Source organism: Ambystoma mexicanum, chromosome 3p (assembly GCF_040938575.1).
Source record: "Ambystoma mexicanum isolate Mex_15411 chromosome 3p, UKY_AmexF1_1, whole genome shotgun sequence".
NCBI classification, from domain to species: Eukaryota; Metazoa; Chordata; class Amphibia; order Caudata; family Ambystomatidae; genus Ambystoma; species Ambystoma mexicanum.
The window spans coordinates 1221067762-1221093883 of record NC_090925.1 but is presented as its reverse complement, the minus strand read 5'-3'; the positions used below and the strand labels follow the sequence as shown (position 1 = coordinate 1221093883).

The following is a 26122-nucleotide window of genomic DNA, read 5'->3' as shown; positions in this document are numbered from 1 at the left end:
ATGACATTACATGTTTAACATGATTTACTGTCTTCTGTATACAACGTGCATGTGGTAAAGTTGACATTGGGGAAATTAGTCAACCAGTACAGGGAAGGATTCAGACACACATCTAACATCTGTTTCCACAATATGAAATCATCAGTGGGGTTACATTTCTTTGAGACACATCATACAGTTGCACAAGTTTCACTTTCCAATGTTAGAAAATGTTACGTTATGTTCTGTTACTTGCCATTTATATAGCGCTTTATATATCATTGGTATGACCTCAAAGCGCTGGTAGGTTGAATGCGGTAACCGCAGTTCAAGTCAGTGGAGAGAGAGTGACGTATGGTGTGTGAGCGCACCGGATATGTGTGCAGCTGGTGTGGTTGTTGCATGATAGCTGCTTCTTAATGGTAGGTGCATGTTGGGAAATTCCTTAGGTTAGGGGAAAATAAAATGATCACAGCAAAGGGAATGTTTGCTATGCATTTATTTTATTCACTGCATGCTGTGCGGAGGAACAAGACACTATACAGTGATCTTAACAAATTGACAACAACGCATTACTTGTATAACGAATAAAAAATAACGGCAAAAGATCACATTTTTTGTTTAAAGTATATATGGGGTGGGGTAAGGGATTAGAACGGTGGTGAGGGTGCTCGGTGGGCTAATAAAGCTGAGGAAACAGGGAGTTTGGGGGGACCCCCCAAATTGAAAAAGAAATTCAAACTGTTTTTGTTATTTTAAATTTGTAATACAAGTTTGCGTTATTAATTGATTTGATATGTCTTAAGACCTTTTTTTATTCCCCACTTGATATTTTACTTGGCCAAAGGTGATTGGGAACAGCAAAGATGGTCTAGGTTAATCCCTGCAATGTTTCTGCATACTGTTTATAGTACACTCAACCTCTTGAACCTCCTTCTAAAAATCATTTTCAGAAGTAAAAATCCTTTTATGCCCCAATGCTTGCCTATCAGGAAGGTTTTGTTTGTTGAGTTTTTATAAGTGGTAATCAGCCGTTTACAAGGTATGACTGTATGATGAGCTATGAAAAACTCTGATATTTAACCATCCGGCTCGCAACACCACACCTGTGTCCAAAATGTTAACATAAAGATAACCCACATTCATAGTAAATTGCATACGTGGGGTAATCTGATTTAGAACATAAGCAACCTCTTCTAAGGTGATGGAGTCGACCCGACAAATAGCAGAAATATCATCAATATATAACGCCACCGAACAACCCCTCCTCTTTGACGCCAAATGTGTTCTCCAGCTTCATGAAAAAGTTAGCAAACCTTGCAGCAGAAATAACACTCATGCTTGTACATGCCCCTTGAAGGTAGAATGAGTCTTCAAACATCAAAAAGGTGTTGGTTAAAGCAAATCGTAATAATGAGAGAAAAAAATATTATAAGCCCCAGTTACCTCATGTGTGTCTACAGGTTGTGTTAGAGCAGTGTAACAAAGTCGTATTGTCATCAACACACCTGAGCCAGCAGGTAAGTTATATGGGTTTATTAGTTAAGTACACAGCAGGAAACACCGGCACATCCTTGCCAGCCAGCTCTCTATCTCCAACTGCCCCCCATGGAACACACATTCAGATGACAACACTCCAAGCACAGTGACTTCACCACTGCAGGGAAGACACGGGAGGGAAGACACTCATTATAACACTTCTCCCTCCCTTAATTTAATAATAGGAACACACCAACATTGACACATCAACATTGGTAGAGTACTAGTCATCCCTATACACAAAGTACCATCCTACACAATACCGATACAAATACGCGTGACCACCACGTACCTGCCCAGCAACACCCAAGCTCATATGAACACGAAACCCAACCCCAGGAAACGGTCCACATGAAGCCCATTCCACACCAAGGCCAACAACAGAGCACAAACACTCTAGACTACCATAAAGGTGCAGAAGCCCACTGACACCATTCAAACTATCTCCCCACTAATAAAACCCAAAGCATAAAACATGTCGAAATATAACCTTGCACAATGACACCTACTCAAAAGGAACACAGATCCAACCTACAACACTTTAACTACCCCTTATCCACCAAATCACTAACAACAGAGGAACCCACTGACATGGAATAAGGGCTGCACCTCCCTTCTACTGAACTGGAATAACAACTAGAGGAACAAAACAATAAACAGGAACTCCACCTGCTTCAAGCTGCCCGTTGAATCCTAGGGCCTGCCACAACCCAGCGCCCCCAAAAACGGATCTACCACTAACAACCACGACCCCTCAGTGCACCTACAACCTTCCTCCCTGGTCTGCACCCCAGGGCACCAGGGCTGCCACCCCCGGGCACTAACCCAACTCAAAAGACCAACCAATGGGCACTAACCCAACCCTAATGAGCAACAACAAGCACAACTAACAACATCAGTTCCAACACTCTAAAAACATAGAGAACACTTTACCACTACCTCAACCAACCTGTAAATACTATGCATCTGTAGTCCCAGTGGAACCATGCACAAACTCACCAAAAGGATCCAAAAGACCCCTAAATCCAACCTAGACACCACACCAAAATGCACCACAGGACCTTAGTCCCTGCCAAAAACAGAACACCACTCACTACACCTCTAATACCCCGGGACCCCCAGTCCCTGCCACACAGAACACCTCTACACCCAGGACCCCTAGTCCCTGCCACACAGAACACCTCTACACCCGGGACCCCTAGTCCCTGCCAAATACAGTACACCTCTACACACCCCGGGACCCCTAGTCCCTGCCACACAGAACACCTTAAAACCACTGGACCACTAGTCCCTGCCAAATAAGTACACCACCTCATAATGTGGGACCCAGCACCAACTGGCTGCCACAGTGGTCACACCCACCAAAAGCTCCAAAACAAAATGGCACTAGCCACCCCAAAGCGGGACCCCTAGCACCTACTAGCCCATGCACACAACACGTGCAAGACCCACACAAAAATGTGCACTACTACTATGACTGAAACACCCCTTAGGACCCCAAGACCTTGCCTAACCACAGGGCACAATATAATAATTTCCTATGTACCCTAAATCTCTGCCCATAGCACTTGACTTTCCACTCTACCATCACTGCATTCATGTGGCAAACAGAGACAAATGTACAAATCCCAGCACAATTGCAAGGCAAAATACACAGTGTGACAAAACTACAATTATTCTGTGGAAAATAGGCAAAATGGATATGCAAGAAATAATAAACAATGCACATAACCCACGAGTCCTCCAACACGCCCGTCAATCCGTCCAGGAAATATATTCGGCCCCCACCTGTAAGAGAAAAATGTTAACACACTAAAATTTGAACCCGCAACCCACAAGTCCAAGTATCCACAGTGAAAACCAACTGCAATTACTTTTCTTGTTGCACAACATAATCAATGACCTCAAATGCAATTCATGTTTAATTTCCAAAACACTTAGTGAGTAGGGCCACAACACAACACACATACTCAAACAGGCCCTTAACGTTGAACACTCTGGAGCAAAACACACATAGGCCACAACACACAATGAGACACCACTCACACGGCCTTACAGGGACTTAATCAGTTCTGCAAAAACGCATCTTGTCCTCTTGAGTTAGCACATTTGGTTGAAACCGGATGCAGAAACATAAGTCCACTCCAAGCAGACTCCAATCCAACCTTGCACCCATAGTCACACCGGCGAAAACTCACGTCTGCCAACCCAAGAACACCTGTAACTTCCGATACCTCCGGAGACACGCGCTTACGCTGCAATCTTCTTTTCCATTCCTTCGCGATGCGAATAGATTCCCCACAAGACATTTCCAGGGAAACCAATGACCTCCAGGTCCAGGCCTGCTCCCCAGCCATGTAGATTAGCGCAAATAGAAAGCCAAGAAGACCCACACCTCCTTGTTCCTCACGCGCCCTGTTGCTCGTCCTACATCGGGAGCGCACCATAACCTGCATCCAATACGCAGCGTCCATCGAGTCACTTCCGTGTTCTGGTGCCATCTGCTGGGACATGTCACAAAGATCAGTACACGTCATCACCCTGCTACGGATGCCGCAGAAGATACTCATCGAAAGTGTTCTGCGTTCCAACTCGACATGTTGGAACGCTCCATGATGACCCGACAACGTCATAATTTCTCCGATAACGCTGTGGCAGGCACATCTCCAGCCGGGCCGCATTACTGCAGGGCAACAGGCATCCACGCCTGCCACGATCCCATTAACCTGCACGACGTCTCCAGGAACGACAACGCTCCACCCAGCTCACGCTCTTGGCCACGACCACGGCAACTCTCTCACCTCTGACATCTCCGCTCAACCCGCCGACTCTGGACCCAAGGACCTTCCCTTCACGGTCCCTGCTGCAGACGGCGGATAACTGTCCACAGAGGTTTCTGAATGCCAATCTCCTAATGGCACTGAGTGCGCCACTTTAGATGCTTCAAATGCCGGCTCTGGTCCCGAGGGCAATCGTGCTAGCGAGCCCCCACTACAGACTGGAAGGAACACCTTTGAGCACTCAGGCAGTCCAGGCTCCCGCTCTCCCTCTCTCAGAAGCCACTTGGACTTGTTCAACACCACCCGGCTTGTCAGGGGCGTTGCTAGGGTGGGGCTAAGGGGGCTATAGCCCCTGATCTTTTGGTTGTAGCCCCGGATAGAATCTCAGGAGCTACAGCCAAAAGACTAGCTAGCCCCCAGTCCCAACAGTTCCGACATCAGCTTAGCCCCGGGTCTTTTCCAGACCTAGCAACTCCCATGCGGCTTGTTAAACTGCAGGCTCTGGTCCGGACCTCAAGAGCTGCATAGCTGGCTCCTTCCCAGGATGTGGACACTTGGAGGGTGGTGTCCTGATCAGCTGATCAGCTGCTGTCCCCTCCTCGACAGGATCCCATCCTCGTCGCCAGTGTAACAAAGTCGTATTGTCATCAACACACCTGAGCCAGCAGGTAAGTTATATGGGTTTATTAGTTAAGTACACAGCAGGAAACACCAGTACATCCTTGCCAGCCAGCTCTCTATCTCCAACTGCCCCCCATGGAACACACATTCAGATGACAACACTTCAAGCACAGTGACCTCACTGCATTCCACTGACATCACCACTGCAGGGAAGACACGGGAGGGAAGACACTCATTATAACAAGCAGCCATACTGGCATCATACTGGAAATTGGTGTGAATCCTAGATATGTCAAAAGTATTTTTTATTTTTTTAAATTTTTTTATTTCATTACGTTTTTACAAACTTTTTGAAAATTTAAAAAAAACAAGAAAAAACTTTCACAAAAACTCATCACTTTCTTTCTACATCTTAAAACAATTAGTAAGTTTTGTCTAATTCGTTTTTGTTTTAAACATTATTTAAACATCACACATTTCTGTTCTATGTATATACTTGATAGATATATTTGGTGACTTTTTTAGCATCCTTAGCCCTCAGTTCCATCTGACAGGCAAACCTCATCTTCAGAGTATGCTGATGTCCCGTCTAGTCGAATTTGTATTTGTTCAAGGAATCTCATCACTGCAATCAACAGGGATTTGTTTTCCCCAATATGGAGATGTTTCCACCATTCCTCAGGATTATACGTCTGGAATCAAATCTTCTCCTTCCCTAGACATTTTTTACGTTGATCTTTTAGTTTGGTGCAAAACAACACCAGATGTTTTAAATTTTCTTCTTCTTTCGCACACATCCTGCATTTGGAATTTATTGCTGAGATCATCCTTCGATGTTTTAAGATTTCTTTTGTTTCGTACATGTTCAGGCGAAATTTTAAGTACAGTCTTCTTAACCGTTTACAAGGTGATAGGATTAGATAATTCGGTAGTGTGTTACGTCTTTTGGCTTCTGGCGGAGTGTTTTGCATGCATTTTTGAGTTGATCTTTTCTCATTGATTTCTATCCAATCCAAATCTAATAGTTTTCTTTTCACCAAGTCTGGATTGCGCCATAAAGTTTGTTCATCTGAACCCAATTGTACTAGGATCTCTTTGCACTGCCTCTTCCAGTCACTCAGCGCTGATTGCCTTTTGACCATTTTTTCTGCCAAGAATTTAACGGAGGGCAAGTTTTCTTCTTCAAACGTCTTCCTGAACAAAGCTAATTTATTCCAGGTGATTCTTGCATTGAGAGTGGAGATCCCCACTTCATACAAAACACATGCTGTTGGTATACTTTGTGGGATCTGCAAAATCCTCTTCCATAATAAACCTTCACATCGTGCCCATATTTTGTGGTCACACCCAAACATATTCTCTGCACCATATGTGAGAATTGGAGTTACTGTGCTTTGGTAAAATTTTCTTACAGGTTCACAAGAAAATTTCCCCTATCTTTTCTGTATAATGGTGCCTTGTGCTGTTAATAATTTGCAACTATTTAGGAGTTTTTTTGTCATTGGATCGTCATTTATACTAGAATTGATGGTTGTTCCTAAATATCTTGTGTGTGGAACCTTGTTTATCTTTTTTGACCCTATGGACCAAGTTGATTTTAGATTATTGGCTTCTTTCCTCTTTGGTTTTCCAGTACTAAAATTTCCGATTTCACCACATTGATCTCTAGACCCAGATCTTCAATGAAGGTTCTTAAAGCTGTCAATTTCCTTTGGAAACCAATGGGCGTACGGTCTAAGATTACCATGTCATCTGCATACAAGATGTGATTTATCTGAACTCCATTTATAGATGGTGGAAATGACACCACGGATGCCAATGCCATTGGTACTTCTGATATATAGAAGTTAAATAGAGTAGCTCCTAATGGGCATCCTTGTTTCACTCCTCTCTCCGTCGGTATAGGATTTGTTTGGTTTCCTTCACAATCTATCCGCCCTTGTATGTAGGTTCCAGAGGATAGATCTTTAATGGCTTGGATGAAACTCACGTTGCTCCCTCTTTCCGTGAGTTTTTTCCACAAGGTTTCTCTATCGACTCCATCGAAAGCGTTCGCCATATCGATAAATGCCAAGTATATTTTTTGGCCTGCTCTAATGGCGTCAATTTTTAGCAGATTCAGTATGAGCAAGTTTACACTACACCCTACTCCTTTGACGAACCCCGACTGGCGTTCGTCATAGAGTTTTTGTTGGCGAATCCACGCAGTCAGTTTGGCCAGTAGCAACAATGCAAACACTTTCCCTACTACATCGAGTAGTGCTATTGGACGATAGTTCGCAGGATCAGATCGAATGCCCTTCTTAAAGATTGGTACAATGATCCCAGATTTTCATGTCGCAGGTATTCTTCCTTCTCTTATTATCGAGCTAAACAGGATGTAACAGAAATCTGACCATTCCTCAATATTTTCTTTCAGATCAGCATTAGAAAGGCCGTCCGGCCCTGCAGCATGGGAGGCATTACTTTTTTGAATAGTTGCTCGGATGTCGTCTCTATTTTCATTTCCCACGGCTGTCTTGGTCCCACCTTTGTTGGACTAGTGGTTTTCCTTTTTTTGAACAGGTTTGTGTAGTGCCTTTCCCACTCCTTTTCTTGAACCATGCTTGACAATAGTGCCTTATCGGAGTTCTGTGTGTCATTTATAATGGCCCAAAATCCTCTAGAGTTCTTTTGATTTAAGGCCTTCAGCATTGACTCTGCATCCCTTTGTTCCATTATTGCTATGTGTTGTTTGCACCAGTTCTTGTATTGGTTTTTCACTGTTTTTAGTTGAATTTCCACATCTGCAGACTTTAAGGTGAGAATTCTCCTTATTGATTTCCTTAGTTCTCTCTTTCTCCTTGCCACCTCCGAGTCATATTGATGCTTTTGAAACTCGGGCCTAGTCAGAGGGGACCTCTTTTTGATTTTGTAGATCTCAAGAAAGTGCTGGTATTCTGTTGACATAGGCGGACTCTGTTCTTGGGTTTGTTGCAGCAGTTCTGTTACTGTCACAATGTCGCTCTTTTTCATACGCAATCTATTCCGGCCTGGAGCCACAGAGATTTCTTGTCTCCAGAGACTACGCTCAGCCGAAAGGGTCTTATTCCATTCGGCTGACACAATGTTGTGGTCACTTTGATTGGTCATGAGCACTTGAAATGAGTCTATTTCATGCAATAGGCTGTCTGAAACAAAGATGTAATCTAATATCGATTTTTGACAGCCTCGTTCCCATGTTGGTTTAGCTGGCGTGTCACCTCTCGTTACTCCATTCAACATTACTAGATTTCTCATGGACATTTCTTCCAGCCAGCGATCACATTTTAATCTCTCTCTGTGGTTCACTGGCACCTTGGATTGCGTGATTTCAATCAGTTTCATGTTAAAGTCTCTGCACATTATCAACAGCGCTTTTGGATCTTCCGTTAGTATGTTATCAATTACATCTAAGAGGTCATCTTCGAATTTTAGGTGTGATTTCAGTGTTGTGTTCCAGTACACATTTAGGAGGTAGATGGTTTGGTTGTTCGGAAATGATTGGATTACTGGTTCAATGAAGATCTTTTGGAGGTAGGGTGATAGGTGCAGAGCTGACTTAATTCTCAAACCACATTTCCTTTTGATGAGGGTTAGTTGACCCGACGTTGGGCGGCCTTTTTTCTTTCTGATAGCTGGATTAAAAGCTACTTCAAATCCCTCAACACATGGAATGCATGTTAGCCATGTTTCTTGCATACAAATGAGATCAGATTTTCCCAAAGATTCGGCTGTAGAATTCAGTAGGTGGGAGAAACCCCTCGTGTTCCAGGAGGTTATCACCAACTTTGACCTTTGGTCCTGACATTAACTCTTCATTGATCCATTTAAGGATTTTGCTAACCATCCCCAAGATTGGGACTCTTCTTCGTGGGTCAACATTCCCACATTCCGTGATCCTTTTGGACCTTCGGAGTTCACTACAGTTATTCTGATTTTCTTATGCTTTATCTCATCCATTGAACATTGCAATCCCGTTTCTTCTTCATCCAGGTGTCTTTTACCTTTTTCCTGGACTTCTCTTTTTGTACTCATTTTTGGAGAGTTACTCAGCTGGAATTCCTTTTCTTTTCCTATTGCCATTTTTTTGTCTTTTGAATTGTCGCATTCATGTCCCACCAGCGCGTTATCTACCTCATATATTTGGTAGCCTGCGTCCAACAGCTGTCTCTCACACATCATGATCATTTCTACAACCTTTTTCTCTGTGATGTGTAACAAAACGAATTTCTGATTTGACTCTGCTATGATTTCCACCCGATCAATACGCGGGCTCTTTATTGTTCTTAACACCGGGATCTTTTGAAATAACTGCAGTATCGAGTATCTGTTTAGGGGGGCGTCATTTTTCTTATTTTCAGTTTTCTCCAACAACACCCTATATGGTTGAGGGTTGGCAACAATGTCAGGATTACTAGTGGAGGCAGTAGGGTTCGATACATTTCCTAGTTTTTTCAAGGTACATGATTTCCTCTTCTGCACCCCAACAATCGACTTACACTTCGTTGAATCATCACTGGAATTACTCAGTGATCCGACAGGAATGTGATCATCCTTTTTTGCTTGCTGTGTGCTCCTTACACGTTTCTCCTCTAAAGTATAGAAGATTTGGGCTTTTTCATCATTAAGACATTTTATCATTTTTGGAGATTCCCCTTTTTTTGGAGTCTGAGGCCACGAAAAAACTCTTTTTCCTGTCAAGGTCATCTCTCTCCCTTTCTCAGACTCAATTGGGATCTTGTGCGGTGTAGTTATTTCTCTTTCTCTATAGTCTTGCTGACTTTTCTCTTCGCTTTCTTGGTCGAACACACCAACATTTACCTCCTCCAGGCCCTCCTCCTCAGGGGAACTATAGGTTGATATTTGTAATAATTCATCCTCTTCAGCAACATCGTCGTCAATCACCAACGGCGCATTCGTTTTCTTTTCTGTTTTACTTGTTTCCGCATGAGGGGCCTTATTCTTGGGTTGAGAGTCTGAAATCACCTTTCCTGCCGCCCCACTGGGTGCTGCGCTACATTTTTTGTTATTTGTAGCCATAGGCTCCGTGTTGTTTACTGTAATGTTTAGCGCTTTAATGTTTCGGAAGAAGTTTGCTGCACTTTGTGGGTTTTTGGTCTTTTGGACTTGCTGATTTTTTGATTTTTTTTTACATTTACTCTGTTTCAGGTCAGCTATCTGGCTTTGAGAGTCTTTCCCTGTCCTCTTTCGATTTTGGGTTCTCGATGATATCAAACCACTCCGCCTCCTTCATATTTCCTTCTCTGGAGACGGTTTTGCCTCCTGATATCGTGAGGCAATCCTCTTTAACATTTTCCCTGAACGTCTGGACAATTGGAGCATTCTTCTCTCCTCCTCCTTCCTCGTTTTATTTTTTGCGCTGTCTCTGCAGATTCCGCTTCTGGAGTAATCGTTTTTTTATTTGGTGATTTAAAGATGTTTCCATTCTTTGCCTTCTCTTTGTCGTTGGGCGCTTTAAAGGTATCTTTTTCCCAAATGTCTTTCTCCGGGCTATCGCTAATCGTGGTGGATATTTCAAGCTCTTTTTCAGAGCAGCAATTTTGGATCCTCTTTGTTTTTTGGTTCATTGGTATGGTCTTCAGAATTTTATTATTCCTTAACGGTCCTTCTGTGATACCCAGTGGGATCCTGTCATTCACTATTTCCAGACTCGCTTGGGTTTTTGGAGGAGCGCATTTCACTGCTAAATCGACTCTATCTTCACGATCTTTTTGTAGAAGTGTCAGAGCTTGTCTCGTCACTTCTGCCAGGAGTCTTTTATCTTCAGCTGTCGATTTTAGTGACTCCCTTAACGCTGTTAAGGAGATGTCATTTCCTTTTCTCAATGTCACAACCTGGGCCGTCATTTACATCAGGTCAAGCTCAAGTTTTACAATTTTCAAATTCAAGAGGGCTACCAAGGTGGTTTGGTCACGGAAGCGCTCATTTAGGTTCTCGTAAAGTTTCATTAAAGGAGCCACCGCTATCGTTGTTGCTAACATCAGTATGAGGCTTAGTTTTTCAATTATCGTCTCTAGGAGTGTCGCGACTTCTTGAGAGTTCTTTTGAATCGTCGGGTTCAAAGGTTGTTCCGACTGCTGCTTCTCGATTGTCGTCGGTAGAGACTTTTCCTCGTCATCCGACTCAGATAGTACCGGTCTCGCCAAGTACTCTCTTGATCTCTTGGGTGTGGGCGCCTCCATCCGACTTTCTTTTCCTTTGAATCGTTTATTCTCACCTTCGGGTTCTATGTCAGAGCTTAACTTTCTCCTGCTCCTTTTTTGAGAAACTACAATCTCTTCGTTTCTTGACTCAAAGGACGGAGTATTCGCTTCAAGGCTCATCACATCTTGTAAACTCCTTTCCTTAATCACTTGCCATTTGGCTTGTGGAATTGGTCTTCCACAATTATTTGATAATGAGGTCCTTCGTGGTTGCGATAGTTTGAACTTCATCTCGACCAAGTATTTCAAGACTTGGTCGGCAATCCCCAAAGAATCTCTTCTACGTATTCTTTCAGTTGTAATTATTTCGTTCCATCCCGCGGCACGTGACCACTCCCCAGCTGGATATTCTTCTGTCTCATCAAGACTCACATTCTCTATCAAGGATGAAGTGGAAATCTCTAAGTCTGCTACCCGTATCGTGTTGGCTGTATGGGCATCATCCTTCACATTTTGATTCAGTGAGTTCATTATTTTAGATTCCGGCTTGTGCATTGCTGCAACTCTTGTCCATGCCAGTATCTTTAGAGAGGGTCCAGATTTTGATGGTTTCCCTGTGGTCACTGCTTCCAGGACCGCTGGGGACTCACTTACTTGTCTCTCCCTCCTTGGGGTTGTATCATTCGCTTTTTGCATCGTTCTTGGTGCTTCATCCTCTGCTACAGCACAGTCCGCGTAGTTCGTCATTTTCATCTGTTGATTACCCCTTATTATATCACTGGTTAAATCTACCACCTCAGTGTCTTTATCAGTGTGATTTCTGGGTCCTGTCTGAGCGTTAAAATTGTCAGAAACTGGCTTGTCGCTCTCAAACGTCCTCATGGTATTCGGGGGGGATTTAATTTTGACATCATGTCGTACTGGTGACTTGACAGCACTGAATATGTTAGCTGTCGGGGCACAGTGTATCATTACTGCGCAAACTTTTAGTCTCGATTCAACTGCCTCCTCCTCCCCCATTTTTGCTGGCAAGTCTCCTGTTTTGTTCCTTGCATAGGCTGCATTTTGTAATTGATTATGCTTTACACTTTTTTCTTCAAGCGGTATGTCCCCTTTCCCACCACTCTCCCTCTCAATCTCCAGGCTCTCAGCCACCCACTCCACCTGGTCTCTGGTTCCCTCTTCCGTTGCTTCCTCCTCGTCGTCATCGACGTATTCCCTCTCCCTCTCACGCTCCATCTCACCTTTGCTCACAGTGCCCAGCTCTTCACTTATAGCTCTGCCGTCTTTTGACGTTCGCTTTTGCGCTGCACAATCTTTCCGCGCATTTCTCGTTCTGATAGATACAGAGTGGTACTCTAAACCCGCTGTGCGTGAATGAGGCGAGACGGGAGACATCACGCCTTGCAGCTCGGCGCTCTCTTCTACCGGTAAGTTTTTTCCTGCAGCTATGAGTGGGGAGTTTGAGGTATTTAACCGGCCGTTTTGGTATGTCCTCCCTCGCTTCATATGAGCTTGGGTGTTGGCAGGAGCTAAAGCTCCCGTCCTCATGCTCGAGACTCACGGCCCACGGCTCACGGCACACGGCACACACAGTTCACACCAATTGTCCGTTAGGCGCCAAACAACAGAACAGCAGAACAGTGTATGCGCGGCTGCTCTTACCAGTTCTTTTCCTGTGAAGTGTTGCACCCCGCAAATAGAGTCCTCTCCTCCACGGACTTCCACGGACCACCAGGGAACACAAGAAACACTCTGTCCACTCCACTCCGCTCCGCTTCATGAAACCAGCGGGTTTTAACAGCTGACTCCTCCTTCACGATAGCAATGGCAAACAGACTGCCAAACACAGGAAACACTCTGTCCACTCCGCTCCGCTCCTCTTCGTGAAACCAGGGGGTTTTAACAGCTGACTCCTCCTTCACAATAGCAATGGCAAACAGACTGCCAAACACAGGAAACACTCTGTGCACTCTGCTCCGCTCCGCTTCGTGTAACCAGGGGATTTTAACAGCTGACTCCTCCTTCACGATAGCAATGGCAAACAGACTGCCAAACACAGGAAACACTCTGTCCACTCTGCTCTGCTCTGCTCCGCTTCGTGAAACCAGTAGGTTTTAACAGCTGACTCCTCCTTCACGATAGCAATGGCAAACAGACTGCCAAACACAGGAAACACTCTGTCCACTCCGCTCTGTCAAAAGTAATTAGACTAGCATTTTCAAACAGCTCTTCATCAGAATGTACACATTTTAGAAAATGTGTGGTATCCTTTAAATGGCAAGAATTCATCATGACTAGTAGTTGTAAAGTACCTTTGGTATAAGCTGAAACATGTGTAAACATCAACTAATTCTGAGCAACAATTACTCTACCCAGGGAACATTGGATATGTTTATGAATCTTAGGAAGACAAAAGAACAGTGGCATCTCCGGATGTTGGAATTTCAAATTCAGAACAGACTGATTAGAAATGTAGCCTTCATTCTCTGTTTCTTCCAGTAAATACTCTTAACAATGTTCGCACTCTCACTGTATCGACATGATGCCGTTTTTGCTGTGTTTGTCTACCATTCATATATCTCAAGATTTCCTTACGATATTGATCACGTGGCATTACCACCTGTGCCCCGCTTTACGTAGCCAGCTTAATATCTAGCTATTCATTGAATCCCAAGTTGTTAAGGCTTTCATGTTGTTCCCTAATTAAATCTGGCTAAGAAGCACATTAGCTAAAATGTACCTGTGAAATTTGCTGAAAATGAATTTCTGAAAAATATTTAGACATCGACAACCCAACGGTGGAGTGAACATACATTTGTATGTGAACTCTATGCTAACTCAATGTGTTAACAATTGAATGCACATCAAAAGAATGTTTCATGATGCTCTTTCTCATTAATTTAGAAACATCAACACGCATGAAAACAAATGTCTTTTATACGCATAAAAGTCAAACCTTTAGTCAAGGCAACATGTTCAAATTTGGTTAAAACATGAATAGAAATATTCAAGACTGTCCACTCCTCATTGCAAATAAGTGAATGTCTCTTCCCTCACCTGGTCTTCCGGGGCTACCTTATCTCAAAAAGTGCACTCGAGCACCTCTGTTAGAAGAAGTCGATTGGCAATGGGTTTATTGTCCTTCTTCCACAATATGAAATGTATCTTGTAGCCATCTCAAAAAGCAGGTGACAATGAGCCTTCATTTTTTGTTGGTGGCATTGGCACTGAAAATATCACTTTTCTTGGTAGGTCAGTTGTTCATCAAACCGTGTGCAAACCTTATCAAATTGGTGGTCTATGGGGTCCCTTTTGAATTTCCTTGATTTGGTAGTTAGCAACTCGGTGCAGCATTTCTCGAGCCTTTTAATTGTGTCTGCCAAAATGTTCTGTCGGTCTTCAAAGAATAATTCCATTGATTTTGAAATCTCAATCTCAGTTTCCTCTAATTCAGTCGATAATTCTGTAATTGTCAAAAATAGTCCACAAAATATTTATTAATTGTTGTACATCAATTCATTATAAAAGCATTCTTTTTCATAAAGAGGAGCTCGTTTTCCTATGAGCCGTAATGTAAATGGAAGGCAGAAAAGCCTTCAGTAAGGCTTTAACGGTTTACATTCATACCATGGCTCATTTTCAATCATTTTTATGCCAGAGTGGAGGGGAAGAACCCAACTTGCATTTCCGTTGCCTCCCTTCCACACTGCTGTACAAATCCTTCAGCATTTTTGCTGCCATGGATTTTCATGCCGGCGCAAATGCTTGCGATCTCTATGGAGTCTGTCAGCTTTACGCACCAGCATAAAAAAGGTAGACCCTAAAGGGAGCCATTATACATGTGGCATGTACGTGTACAATTGCAATTTACAATTACAATTAAAGAAGCATAATATACAATTACAATCACATGTCGGGCAGAGTTTAATTGTAATTGTGAACACTGCTTACCATGCGTGCATGTATACGCCACCTTTTTCCCTCGACTTTTACACTCTGCCGTGCAACTAACAAACATTTTGCAGCGGGCAGCTGCCTAGGAGTATGTCAACACATAACAGCTCCCCGCTGTTAAATTACACATCTGATGAAAATGCACTCCCTAATGTAGCCTGGCGTAATAGTGTATGCCCCCATGGAATTTTCATTAAAAAGTGCTGCTCAGCCCGAGTGTATACATTCAACATAATATCCCCCTGTTTAACCATAAAATATCGTGGTTGACTTATAGATCTTTTTTCTGCAGTCCTTTGGTACACCCCCCTTAACATTCACCTAAGAATGTAGTGGATTAACGTAGGTGAAACATACAGTCTCATTACGATTTTGGTGGAATTACTGGCAAACTCGTTAACGACTCAGTCCTGTGAGTTTACCATTGGATTACAAGTGGTGGAAGGGCAGTACCAGGTGGTTATTTGGCAGATTTGTGGTGTTTAAGCACTGTGCTAGAGGTAAATCCTCCACTTAAGCATCAAACTCGAAATTTGGCATTGCAGTAAAAAGGCTGGCAATTCCGTAACTTCCAAAATAAAAGTGTTGGTAACACAATTATTGCCACTTTTTTTCTGCACCGCCAAGCTTGTGTGATGAGGCCCACAATGTCTTGGCTTGATTTGTAGTGGTGTTAGGTATGTCTTGGAAATACAACATTTCTATATGCAGCTGTTCAACCTATAAAGTGGTGCTTATTATTTCGCGACTTGAAGTAAAGAAGAACCACAAAGCAAAAAGAAATAGTTGAAATACAGAAACTGCTTAAGCTAATTCTCTCTCTCTCTCTCTCTCTCTCTCTCTCTCTCCCTCACCCTTTCTCTCTCTTGCTCTCTCTCTCGTTCTAAACAAAATATTATTCTCCTTAATAGAGTCTCTCAGGTTCTTTCCCCAGCATTACTCAAAGTCACTGGTCAAATGTTCCTTGGAAATGTCAAATTCCTGGTAGGAGGATAGGTTCTCTACTAGCCCATTATGGAAGAGCATAACAGGCATATTTTAACAGGTAGTCTGAGTTCTATGGTTTGGGTCAGCAGGTTCCGCAGCTTCCCCCAGAGGCAGGGAGATTCTCTACAGAGGCCAAACCCTCTCTTACCTGCATCCTTGTGAACTGATGCTAACTCGTGCTATGGCCCTCAGCGCTCTACTCACGTCTGGCCACAGTGCAGCTTCATGCTGAGCTTTTTTATCTTCTGCCATGGAATTGCTCCACCTGACCTCTACAACTTGGGAACTTACATTGTGTATTGCCCTCACTGGCACTGTCTCCCTCTGTCTCTCAGTGAGCCTCCAATCTCCACCTCTTTTCCCTTGTTCCTCCACTGATGTAATTTCGCATTCCACTTCCTAGTTTCCAGACTCCTTCCTCTGACTTTTCTCTACCACCTCCCCCTCTTCAACTTTGCTTCACTCCTCCTCCAACATGTCAATTCACCTCTTCTCTCCTCCAGTCCTTCTCTATCCCAGAGGATCCTTCCAACTCTCTACAACCTTTCTCCTCCCATCCTATTTTTTTCTCTTGCACCTGTACCTCCACCAACCTCTTTGCTTCCCCACCTCCTCCTGTACGTCCAAGCTCTCCTCCTCTTTGCAACTCTGTCTGAAATACAACCTGTGTTTTGCTTCCAACCACTCCTGCATCTCCAACCTCTCCTCCACTCTCCTTCTCACTGCTCCTCCTCTAAATTGCAACACTAACCCCAAGTGCCTCCTGCTTCATATTGGCCTCTGTCTCCATCCCTGGGACCGGCCTACAGCCAACTGTCCGCATCTGTGTAGCGTCATTATTGGGAGCGTGGGATTGGGCCTGCGCATAGTTCTTAATGAAATCTTCTGTAATCACTGTTGGGCTCCACCAGGGGTGACGCAAATCTACATGAGACTGGTCTGCAATCTTGGTTCCCGTATTAGCGGGTGCGAGCAATGATGTACAAACCCTGACGTTTGTGAGCGAGTCTAGAGGTGCTCTTGAAAGCCTGCCTTGCTGCTCTCTTTCTGTTCCTTCTGTGCCTGACACGCTACATGCTCTGCAGACCTGCATGTGAGCTGTACTTTAGCAAACATTGGGGTAATGTTATAATGATTCAGGAACCGCGCAGTCCAGTCTGCAGAGCCAGCTGCATGACATTCCTGATCCGGCTTCCTTCTCAAAAGACCAGTGTCAGCTAAGGCCTGCATGTAAGAAGCCCATGCCTCGTGTCTATAGGTCTGTGGGAGAGGGGACCAAAGGATCCTTCCCATACAACTCTGGGACCTCACATCACCTTCAGTGTGATGGTGTTTAACAACCAGAATCACCCCCACACACACCCACATATCAATCCGCAGATATTGTCACAACTGTTGAAGCCAGGATTGAATTCAAGTTAGTTTGGTGAATAACTCCATTTATGAAACTGCTTTTAGGTATTTAAGAGGGAAGATTCCATTTTATGTCCCATTTTGCTTCCTTAGATCGCAGGGATGAAGTCTGCTCTGTGTTCCTTAATGGAGTAAAACCAATTTAGAAGGGAGGGGAGGATAACTGGATGATCAGCTCCACAAGGCAGTTTGTCTGCAAAACTGTACGCCATGCCAATGTTGACTCTGGACAGACATGTCATGTCAATGTGACTTGATGGGTCAGGCAGTCCCATCACGGCACAATGTTATGAAGGGACTGTGCTGCCTGAGTTTCCTGTGAGATTGGTGTCTCTGTCCCAGCACCATGCTACCAAATGGAAAAACACTACAATGTTATTTTTCCCAGGGGCTCATGCTGGGGAAGAAACGGATTTCATGATATGTTCAACCACTTTCAGTTTCTAATGGACACTTTGGTCCATGCCTAGCTATAGCACAACCTTTCCAAAATGTATTCCCAAACCACAGTGACACTGTAGCTACAAAATGTACCACAGGGTTTACAAGTTAGATTGTTAATTTCCCTTTCCCATGAATGAACTTTGCAAGTTCATCAATTTTACTGATATTGTACCATCTTAACCTACATGATCTCTTTGCCAGTGCTATGGAAAAATGTTCAGTTATCACATCAGTAGTAACATTTTATGACAGGTCTACTAAAGTACAGAGAGGACAGGCAAAACAGAGTGTAGTTAAATTTGTTATCTGGTGGAGCGTTCTGCCCCCACCCCAGTGAACAGCACTTACATGCGCAGGTTGTTCTATTGAACAGGGATAGTCAAGCTGTACAATATTTTATCTGGGTTTGACCAAATTATCACATGTATTCGAGTAAGGTATACAATGTACTCTATGTCACAATTGCTGGAATCTTACAAATGTCTAACCCATTCTAGTTATGAATTCAAAAGGGATTGTTATCATTTCATTATTTCCTCATCTCAGTGTGTATAATATTCATTCAATCTCTGTTCATAATAACTATAAAACTTAAAAACATTGTTTTTTAATTGAACCTTCCACTAATTTGAGGATGTCTCAAACAGATGGTCGACTGGTTTCTGCAACCTTGTAAGTCTTTTGCATTCTTCAGGACCTTAGAACCTAAAACGGGTTCCTAGTTGTTATTGGTCAAATCAGGCATTGTACAATCTTTGAAGAAATACCAATACCTACTAAGTTTCTGGATCAGTGAAATTCTGAAAAAGATTACGGGGGGAAGGGAGTGACAAAGACAGCAAATGTCAGTTTACATCCCTCATAAATATACAAGAAATAAAAATGACATTTCTCTTTTGGACACACGCTTTTCTTAATAGTAAGCAAATGAAGATGCTTAATAATTCCTTCACTCCCTATTTATGGGAGCCTGCAATTAACAAGGTCACATGTATGTTACTATTCATTTCAGTAAGATAGATATCTATGCATTAAACTAGATGAGATGGTACTGATATTACAATAGGCCCACCTCAGAGGGTTTCTCAGTAGAAGCTTCAATGATAGATTTGCCCTTTACATTTTGCAGAAGGAGGGGGAGAAATGCAGCTTTTTCCATTCTGGGTCCTGTTGAAAACACATAGATATTTCGTTAGACAGTCTTCAGTGTTCCCTCACTATATTTCCCAGTTGTGATATTTGCCTAATGTTCACGCTCTTACCATCTCTTGCCAGTCTTATTTGGGCTCTCCTTTTTCAGCATCCCATGCAGTGCTTCTTGGGCACCACCATCTAGGATAAGGGCTGAACAAATAGGGAGCGTTCAACTTTTCTGTGAGGATGAACGAGTGATTAATAAGTGGCCATGTACTCTAAGGAGCCATCCCTTTTTTTGTGCTATAGCAGAGGTACTGAGATAAGGACGACGCTCAGTACTTTATCGGTCCCTTCTAAGGGTCTTTTGGTCTTTTGTGTTTTATTGCACTCCTTTCCTCACATTCAGAAACACCAGACTGAACTGCTGAACTAATGAGCCACAAATTGTAGGGGTCTGTTTCAAGCTTTTCTGTTTGTTTGCACCTAGATGTGAGTTTGTTTAAAATGTGTGTACGTGTGTGCTTCAAATTCTGTAAATACATGTATAAGTACATGCGTTTATTGATTGTCAAGAAGATCTAAAATGAATATGTACCCTTAAATCTGTTAACATCCGAGATTGCTTATGGTTTTATTTTAATTTAAATTGTTTTATATATTTTTTTATATTTCTTTTTTTTTTTATTGACAATTTATAAATGTTCAAACAATTCACAGAAACCAATTACAAACAGTATATCTTCTTAACCACTTCCCTCACCCCCCCACCCCCAAAAAAAAACACCCGATAGACTGCTTAATCAGAGCTAGTACAAATCCAGGAAGCTTCCCCATATCTTTTCAAAAAGGAACATTTTTTTCTTCCTGCGATAAATCAATCTTTCCAAGTTTCTGGTTTTGGTGAAACATTCGACATGCATGTGATGTAATGGGTGCTAAGCAGAGCTTTTGGAAACATTCTTGTATGCAGTACTTGATCACCATTCTCTTATTCATTCATTTTCTACCAGAGATTACAACCTAAATTATCTGGAGTTCCGGCTCTGGATCGGCCTTTGGGTGGCCTTTTACTGTTTGATTTTGGTTGCAACCGAGGCAAGTTATCTGGTGCAGTACTTCACCCGTTTTACCGAGGAAGGCTTCTGTGCATTGATCAGCTGTATATTCATATATGATGCCTGCAAGAAGATGATGAGCCTCGCTGATAATTTCCCGATAAATTGGGCGTACAGCATTAATGATGTGACCGTCTACAGCTGCACATGCTTCCCTTCTAGCATAGGTAACAACTGTTTTCTTTATAACATTTGGTGTGGTCGCTGCATGATTTTATAATGCATGCCCCTTGCTCTGTTTACAAAAAACATGGTTAATAGATAAGATTAGATTATATTTACCACACGTTGTCAGATTGTTCTAAATAGTGACATTTCAATAAGGTGCAGAGGCTATATGGCATGCATAACTCAAACTCAAGATACAACTATGGATTGTGAACCAACACCTATAACTTTCTCATTAAACTTCAATAATTTCATCTCAGCGATTTGCATCAGACAGCATCAATTATTTTAAAGCAGTGGCATATAGCCAAAAGAAGACACTTTGCTTGGAAGATGTCCATGTCAAGTCTGTAGAATATGTCACCAGTTGGTTTATTAGTAGCCGCGGGAGTGGCGCCAGCCAATCAAGAGGTGGAATGTAGGTTTTATTAGACAATAAAGGGACATATTCCATTCTGGCCACCTGCATATCCCCTGCATATCACTGCTATCAGCGCCGGCTCAAAGTGTGCTCAAAGGCTAAGGGCGCACCATGGCACCCCCACAGCAAATGAAGGGTACCTTGACTTCAGCTCAGTGTCATGTAAACAGTGACTATCAAAGAGGGTGATTTTTTTAATAGGCGCTGTTTACATGATACTGAGTTGGTGACAAGGTGCCCTTAAACACACTTTACAAGAACAGCAGGGGCTCTGGTCTGTTGTTCTGCTGATACTTGTTTTAATATCAGCCAAACAACACAACTGAGCCCCCTGCTGTTCTGCATTTGTGGTGGGGGGGAGGGCGGTGCACAAATCTCGCACTGGGCTCTGGCATTCCAGAGGCCGGCACTGGCCACCATCCTCTATCTTTGCAACACTGTGCTCACTGCCAAAGAAACAGAAAGGGGATTCATGTGTAAAGTCCCTTTTCTATCTCTGCAACAGTCATTTATATTTGTAGCTTTATCTTAAGAGACTTCAGCGTGCGGAAGGTACAAAGCCGTTTTCCCTTTAAAAAAGGCCATTAGCACTCAGCGTTGTTCTGCCAGCTTGCTAATTGCATTAAAGGCTGTGGAACTTGCCTTACAGAGCCTTTAATGGCACTTTTCCCAAGAATAAGTATCTGCTGTAACTTGTAATTTATTAAACTCCTCTCACAATGTATTCCCATGACCATTATCCCTGTACATTGATTTGTGACTATGAAATGTGAGTAAGCCACTGGCAGCTTGATAGTTTGCAAAAGTCAACGATGGCCCTTGAGTATCTCGTGCAGGCTTTTGGCCTGTTTTGTGGCCTGAAATAACTCTGAATTCTATTAAACAAAATTGCTGAATTATTTGTGTTTAAAGATTTTATTGAATGAATTTAGGTATACAAGGCCGATAATACAAGCATCATATATCAAGAATAATGGTATATGTAAGACCAGGCTGACAAGGTAAAGTAAAAATTAATACTTAAGTAAGCCAAGTAACCTTATAACATATAGTTTCAAACAGTAGGAAAAATGTTTTAATCTTGAGCGGGAAAAAACATTACACACAACAAGACAAAACACTAACTGGACAGAACATACACAAGAGGAAGAAAGGAGGGGGATGAAGAGTAGGGTACAAATATAACAAGTCTTATTACAGGATAATGCTTCGCAGGATACTAATGAGAATTCACACGGATAAATAATCATTGAAAGATTGCCATTTCAACTGATACTTATTTTGTAAGTCAGATGTGGATACATTACAGCCTTCTAATCTATGAATATTGCATATAGAATTCCACCAGAATTTAAAATTAATTTGGTTTAGTTTTTTCCAGTTACTTGTAATATTTTTGATTGCTACAATTAAGCATAAATCAAACAGATATCTAGTATATTTGTTGACAGAGTTGTTATTTAACATGGAGCTACCTAAAATAAGAAAATCAAAACAGAAATACATAGAAAGGTTAAAAATACATTTGATGGTATTCCACACAGAGCTCAGAAAATGGTTTAACGTATTTACATTCTATGAACATATGCTTGAACGAACATTGAACTTGCAAGCAACTCCAGCAATTATCATTAGGTGATAGGCCACATTTGAAAAGGTATATAGGAGTGATGAAGGCTCTATGATGAAAAAATAATAGGATTTGAATGAGACTTGCAAAGGTGGTAATTTTAGAAATACATTGCCATTGGAGGGTCCAGCAAAACTGATGATCCAACAGTAAGCAATTTCTTCTCCAATCCTTGTGAAGACATTCAATCCTCGGGGTAGGTGAAGTACTTAATAGGATGTTATAGTAGATAGAGGCAGTCGAATTAGAGTTCAGCATTTGAAGTAATCTTAGTGCATCAGGATTATTGGAACTGTACATCAGTCTCTCAACATTTTCTACAATTGCAGCAATAATTGTAAGAAACTGCAACAAGGACAAACCAGGCATATGGAATTTGCCAATAAATTCATCAAACTTAATGGGAATACCCCATTTAAATAGTTGATTACAAAATGTGATGCCCTTAGAAAGCCACAGCCTTGAAAAAATGGATTTACCCTTGATTTTGATCAGGGGATTATACCACATGAATGGGGATATGAATGAAGATTGCTTAGGTATGAATGGAAGCATAAATATCCTAAGGGAAAGGATGGATTGACGAAAACAGTAGTATTTAGTACATTTATGTTTCCCTTTAATAAGGTAAAGGTCAGCCAGGGACATTGGGGAAGCCATAGCTCTCTCCAGGCAAACCCACCTAGGCACTCGAGATGATTCATCCTGAGGAAACCACCACTGTGTTTGCTTAGCAGTAAAGGCTACATGATATTTTCTTAAATCAGGAAAGCCTACCACTCCTTGCGAGCGGGATCTTTTGAGCTTACAAAGAGATATTCTATGTTTCTTTTTCCCCCATAAGAGTTTGGTGAGACAGGAATCTATAGATTTGAAGAAGGAAGGAGAAAGAGTAATAGACAGCATATAGAGGAGATAGAGTATAATGGGGGAAATCATCATCTTAATCGATTCCAATCGGCCCCACCAGGAGAGATACAGGGGGGACCAAGAGGAAACTAGTTCTTTGACTCTGGCTAGCGTACTATCTAAGTTATGTTTACGAATACTGTTGATGGAAGCTGAAATATGGATACCCAAGTATTTGAATCCTTGGGGACACGTCTTCCTACCTAAAGTACTAGTGTGAAACAGGGTGCAATGTATATTAAGTGGAAGAATTTCCGATTTGTCATTGTTAAGTTTGTAGTCTGACGCACCTGAAAATTTAGATATAATATTAAGTAAGTGTTGGGTGCTCTGTTGAGGATTTTTTAAGACTAGGGGTACATCATCGACATAAATCGCTGTTTTGATATGCAAATCGTCAAATGAAATTCCCAGAATATTATCATTTTGTCTTATGGCTTCAAGAAAAGGTTCTAACGCTAGAATAAAGAGAATAGGGGATAATGGTCAACCCTGAAATGTTCCTCTAGATAAGGGAAAAAAGGAGGATAGTTGACCATTTACAAAGACTGCAGTTTTGCGGTTGGAATCTAGAACTTTAATTATAGATAGAAAAGGGGGGCCAAAACCATCCCATTTGAACGCTTGGAACATAAAGCCCCATTCAACTCTATCGAAAGCTTTTTCAGCATCGAGAGCTATTGCTGCAAAGGGGTCATTTGATTTATTTAAAATATCAATGATGTCTAAAAAAAGTCTAATATGGGAGGAGGGCACTCTGCCTTGTACATATCCAACTTGGTCTTGCTTAAGGAGATTTGGTAGGAAGGGGATAAGTCTATTGGCGAGAATTTTAGCATACATTTTACAATCTGTATTAATAAGGGAAATTGGACGATAGTTTTGGGGAAGTTCGGGATGTTTATTGGGTTTTGGAAATGCTATTAGCATAGCTTCTGAAAAAGAACCTTGGGATACATAATTTGAAGTGAAATGGGAATAAAGTTTATTAAGTTTAGGGACTAGAAGATTTGAAAAATGTGCAATAAAATCAATGGGAAAGCCATATGGTCCAGGGGCTTTACCTTTTTTAAAGGTTTTAATAGCTAAATTAATTTCGTAGGGAGTCATTGGAGCACTAAGTGAGGAGAGGTCAGTTTGAGGATAGGCATTACGAGGTATTTTGTCTAAGAAGTCATTAATAGCTTGATTATTAGGCAGAATTTCTGAAAGGCCTGCACAATTTCTTTATCAGAACATTTCCAATTGCTCAAGTGATCTTTTATAACAACAATGTTTGTTTGGTGTAGATTAGCCTTATGACTTGGTACCCAAGTGGCTATGTCCACTCACTTGACAGCTGGAGACAATCCCTAAATGCTTCAGAGTACCCACTCTCCTCACTGCCAGTGCAGTTTTTTTTTACAAACAAAATACTCATAATTAGGTGATACCCAGGGCCAGGACCATTCCTGGGACCACCAGCTGTTGTATATATAATGGCTGCTCACATGTCTTCCGGTCGTATCTGTCCCCATCTGCCAGGCACCATGCTCTGTGTTTAGCCTCAGAGTTTGAGGCCTTCTCTCATTGAGATGTGTAGTAATTTACACTTGGGGAGCTCGATTGATATGGAGCCAAGTGTTAATTTCCTATAAAGTATTCAGAGCATGAAATCTGGTGCAAAGATGAGCTTGAGTGCATCACCCAGCCAATGGCTGTTTATGCATTGCAGTTTGTTAGGAGACCCATTAATTTTGAGGGGTGGCTTGACTATTTAGTGTGATAACACTGTTTATGATGTGGATACCCCTTGGCCTGCCCACAACCACTTTACAACAGCATTATTGTGCTGTGGCTAAAGGCAGGCGCACATTAAAACAATGTTTATGTAGTGTAGTGGTAATTAGAAGTACATGTTGTTTCCAGACTCCCTAAAGTCTCCCTGATCAGGCACATGCTGGGGTACATACTTTTTGTGTGTACACTAAGCAATGTTAAGGTGAGAGAAAATAGATAGCAAGGGAGTGGGTGACTGCTAATTTACAGTACCTATACCAAAGTGGGTGACAAGACACGCCCTTTCGTATTACAGTAAGTTCAAAAACAACACAGCTGGGAACATGCCACGCCATCATCCATAACACTTAGACTGACAGGAAACAAAAGTGGAAAATATGCCTACCCACAGGACAATCGGATACATAGACAAGATTTATAAGGACTAAGATATATAACCCACTAACCCTATGCTCAAATCTCTGCATACCTAATTTATGTGAAAATCCACACAACCATCTTCTCGCTCAGCAAACCGCACGCACTTCACCACACTGCAACAACAAACAAACAGCACACAAACCGCACCAACAGCACACGAGGACTTGCATCGATCCGATATTCACACCAAAGCTCAGTGCACAGTGAAAACCGAACTGAAGCTGCCAACAGCACACCGCCTTTCTCACTTTCCTACTCCCTCTTCACCTAACTAACCCATCCTGCCTCCTTGTTTGCAGATCCGCCGGAGCGCCTGGGGTCCAATTCCGTTGCTGATGGTGCGCGGTACAAATACATTTAACATTAACATTAACATTTATTACATGTTTTATTTCACAGTTCTTCTGAAGACTTTGTTATCTCCTTTCCCACCTCCCCCGTCAGCAAATCCATATAGTGGAAGACATTTTGGTTTTGATGCATTACAGTATGGTGTAATGCACAGTAGTACCGTACACAACCTTAATACTGTTTTCCCCCATTTTACTGTAGCTATGGATTGCTCACTTGTCTATGTTTCGGGGATGCATTGCAGATCTATGGGATGTACTAAACTGTATTACCCCTGCATCTGCCTG

General features: G+C 42.3%; 1 protein-coding gene and 1 long non-coding RNA gene across 7 annotated transcripts in view; one reads left to right on the top strand and one right to left on the bottom strand.

Annotated features, from left to right (window-relative positions):
- Positions 1-26122, top strand: part of SLC4A9 (solute carrier family 4 member 9) — a 1170242-nt gene that overhangs the window by 864199 nt on the left and 279921 nt on the right. For all 5 annotated transcript variants that reach the window (XM_069652671.1, XM_069652669.1, XM_069652668.1 and 2 more), the window contains one exon: positions 20053-20324. In XM_069652671.1, coding sequence (XP_069508772.1) covers positions 20053-20324 — 272 coding nt within the window. The remainder of the gene's footprint in view (positions 1-20052; positions 20325-26122) is intronic.
- Positions 14081-26122, bottom strand: part of LOC138581378 (uncharacterized) — a 229543-nt gene continuing 217501 nt past the window's right edge. For both annotated transcript variants that reach the window (XR_011304540.1, XR_011304541.1), the window contains exon 5: positions 14081-14570. This is a non-coding gene — a long non-coding RNA (uncharacterized lncRNA). The remainder of the gene's footprint in view (positions 14571-26122) is intronic.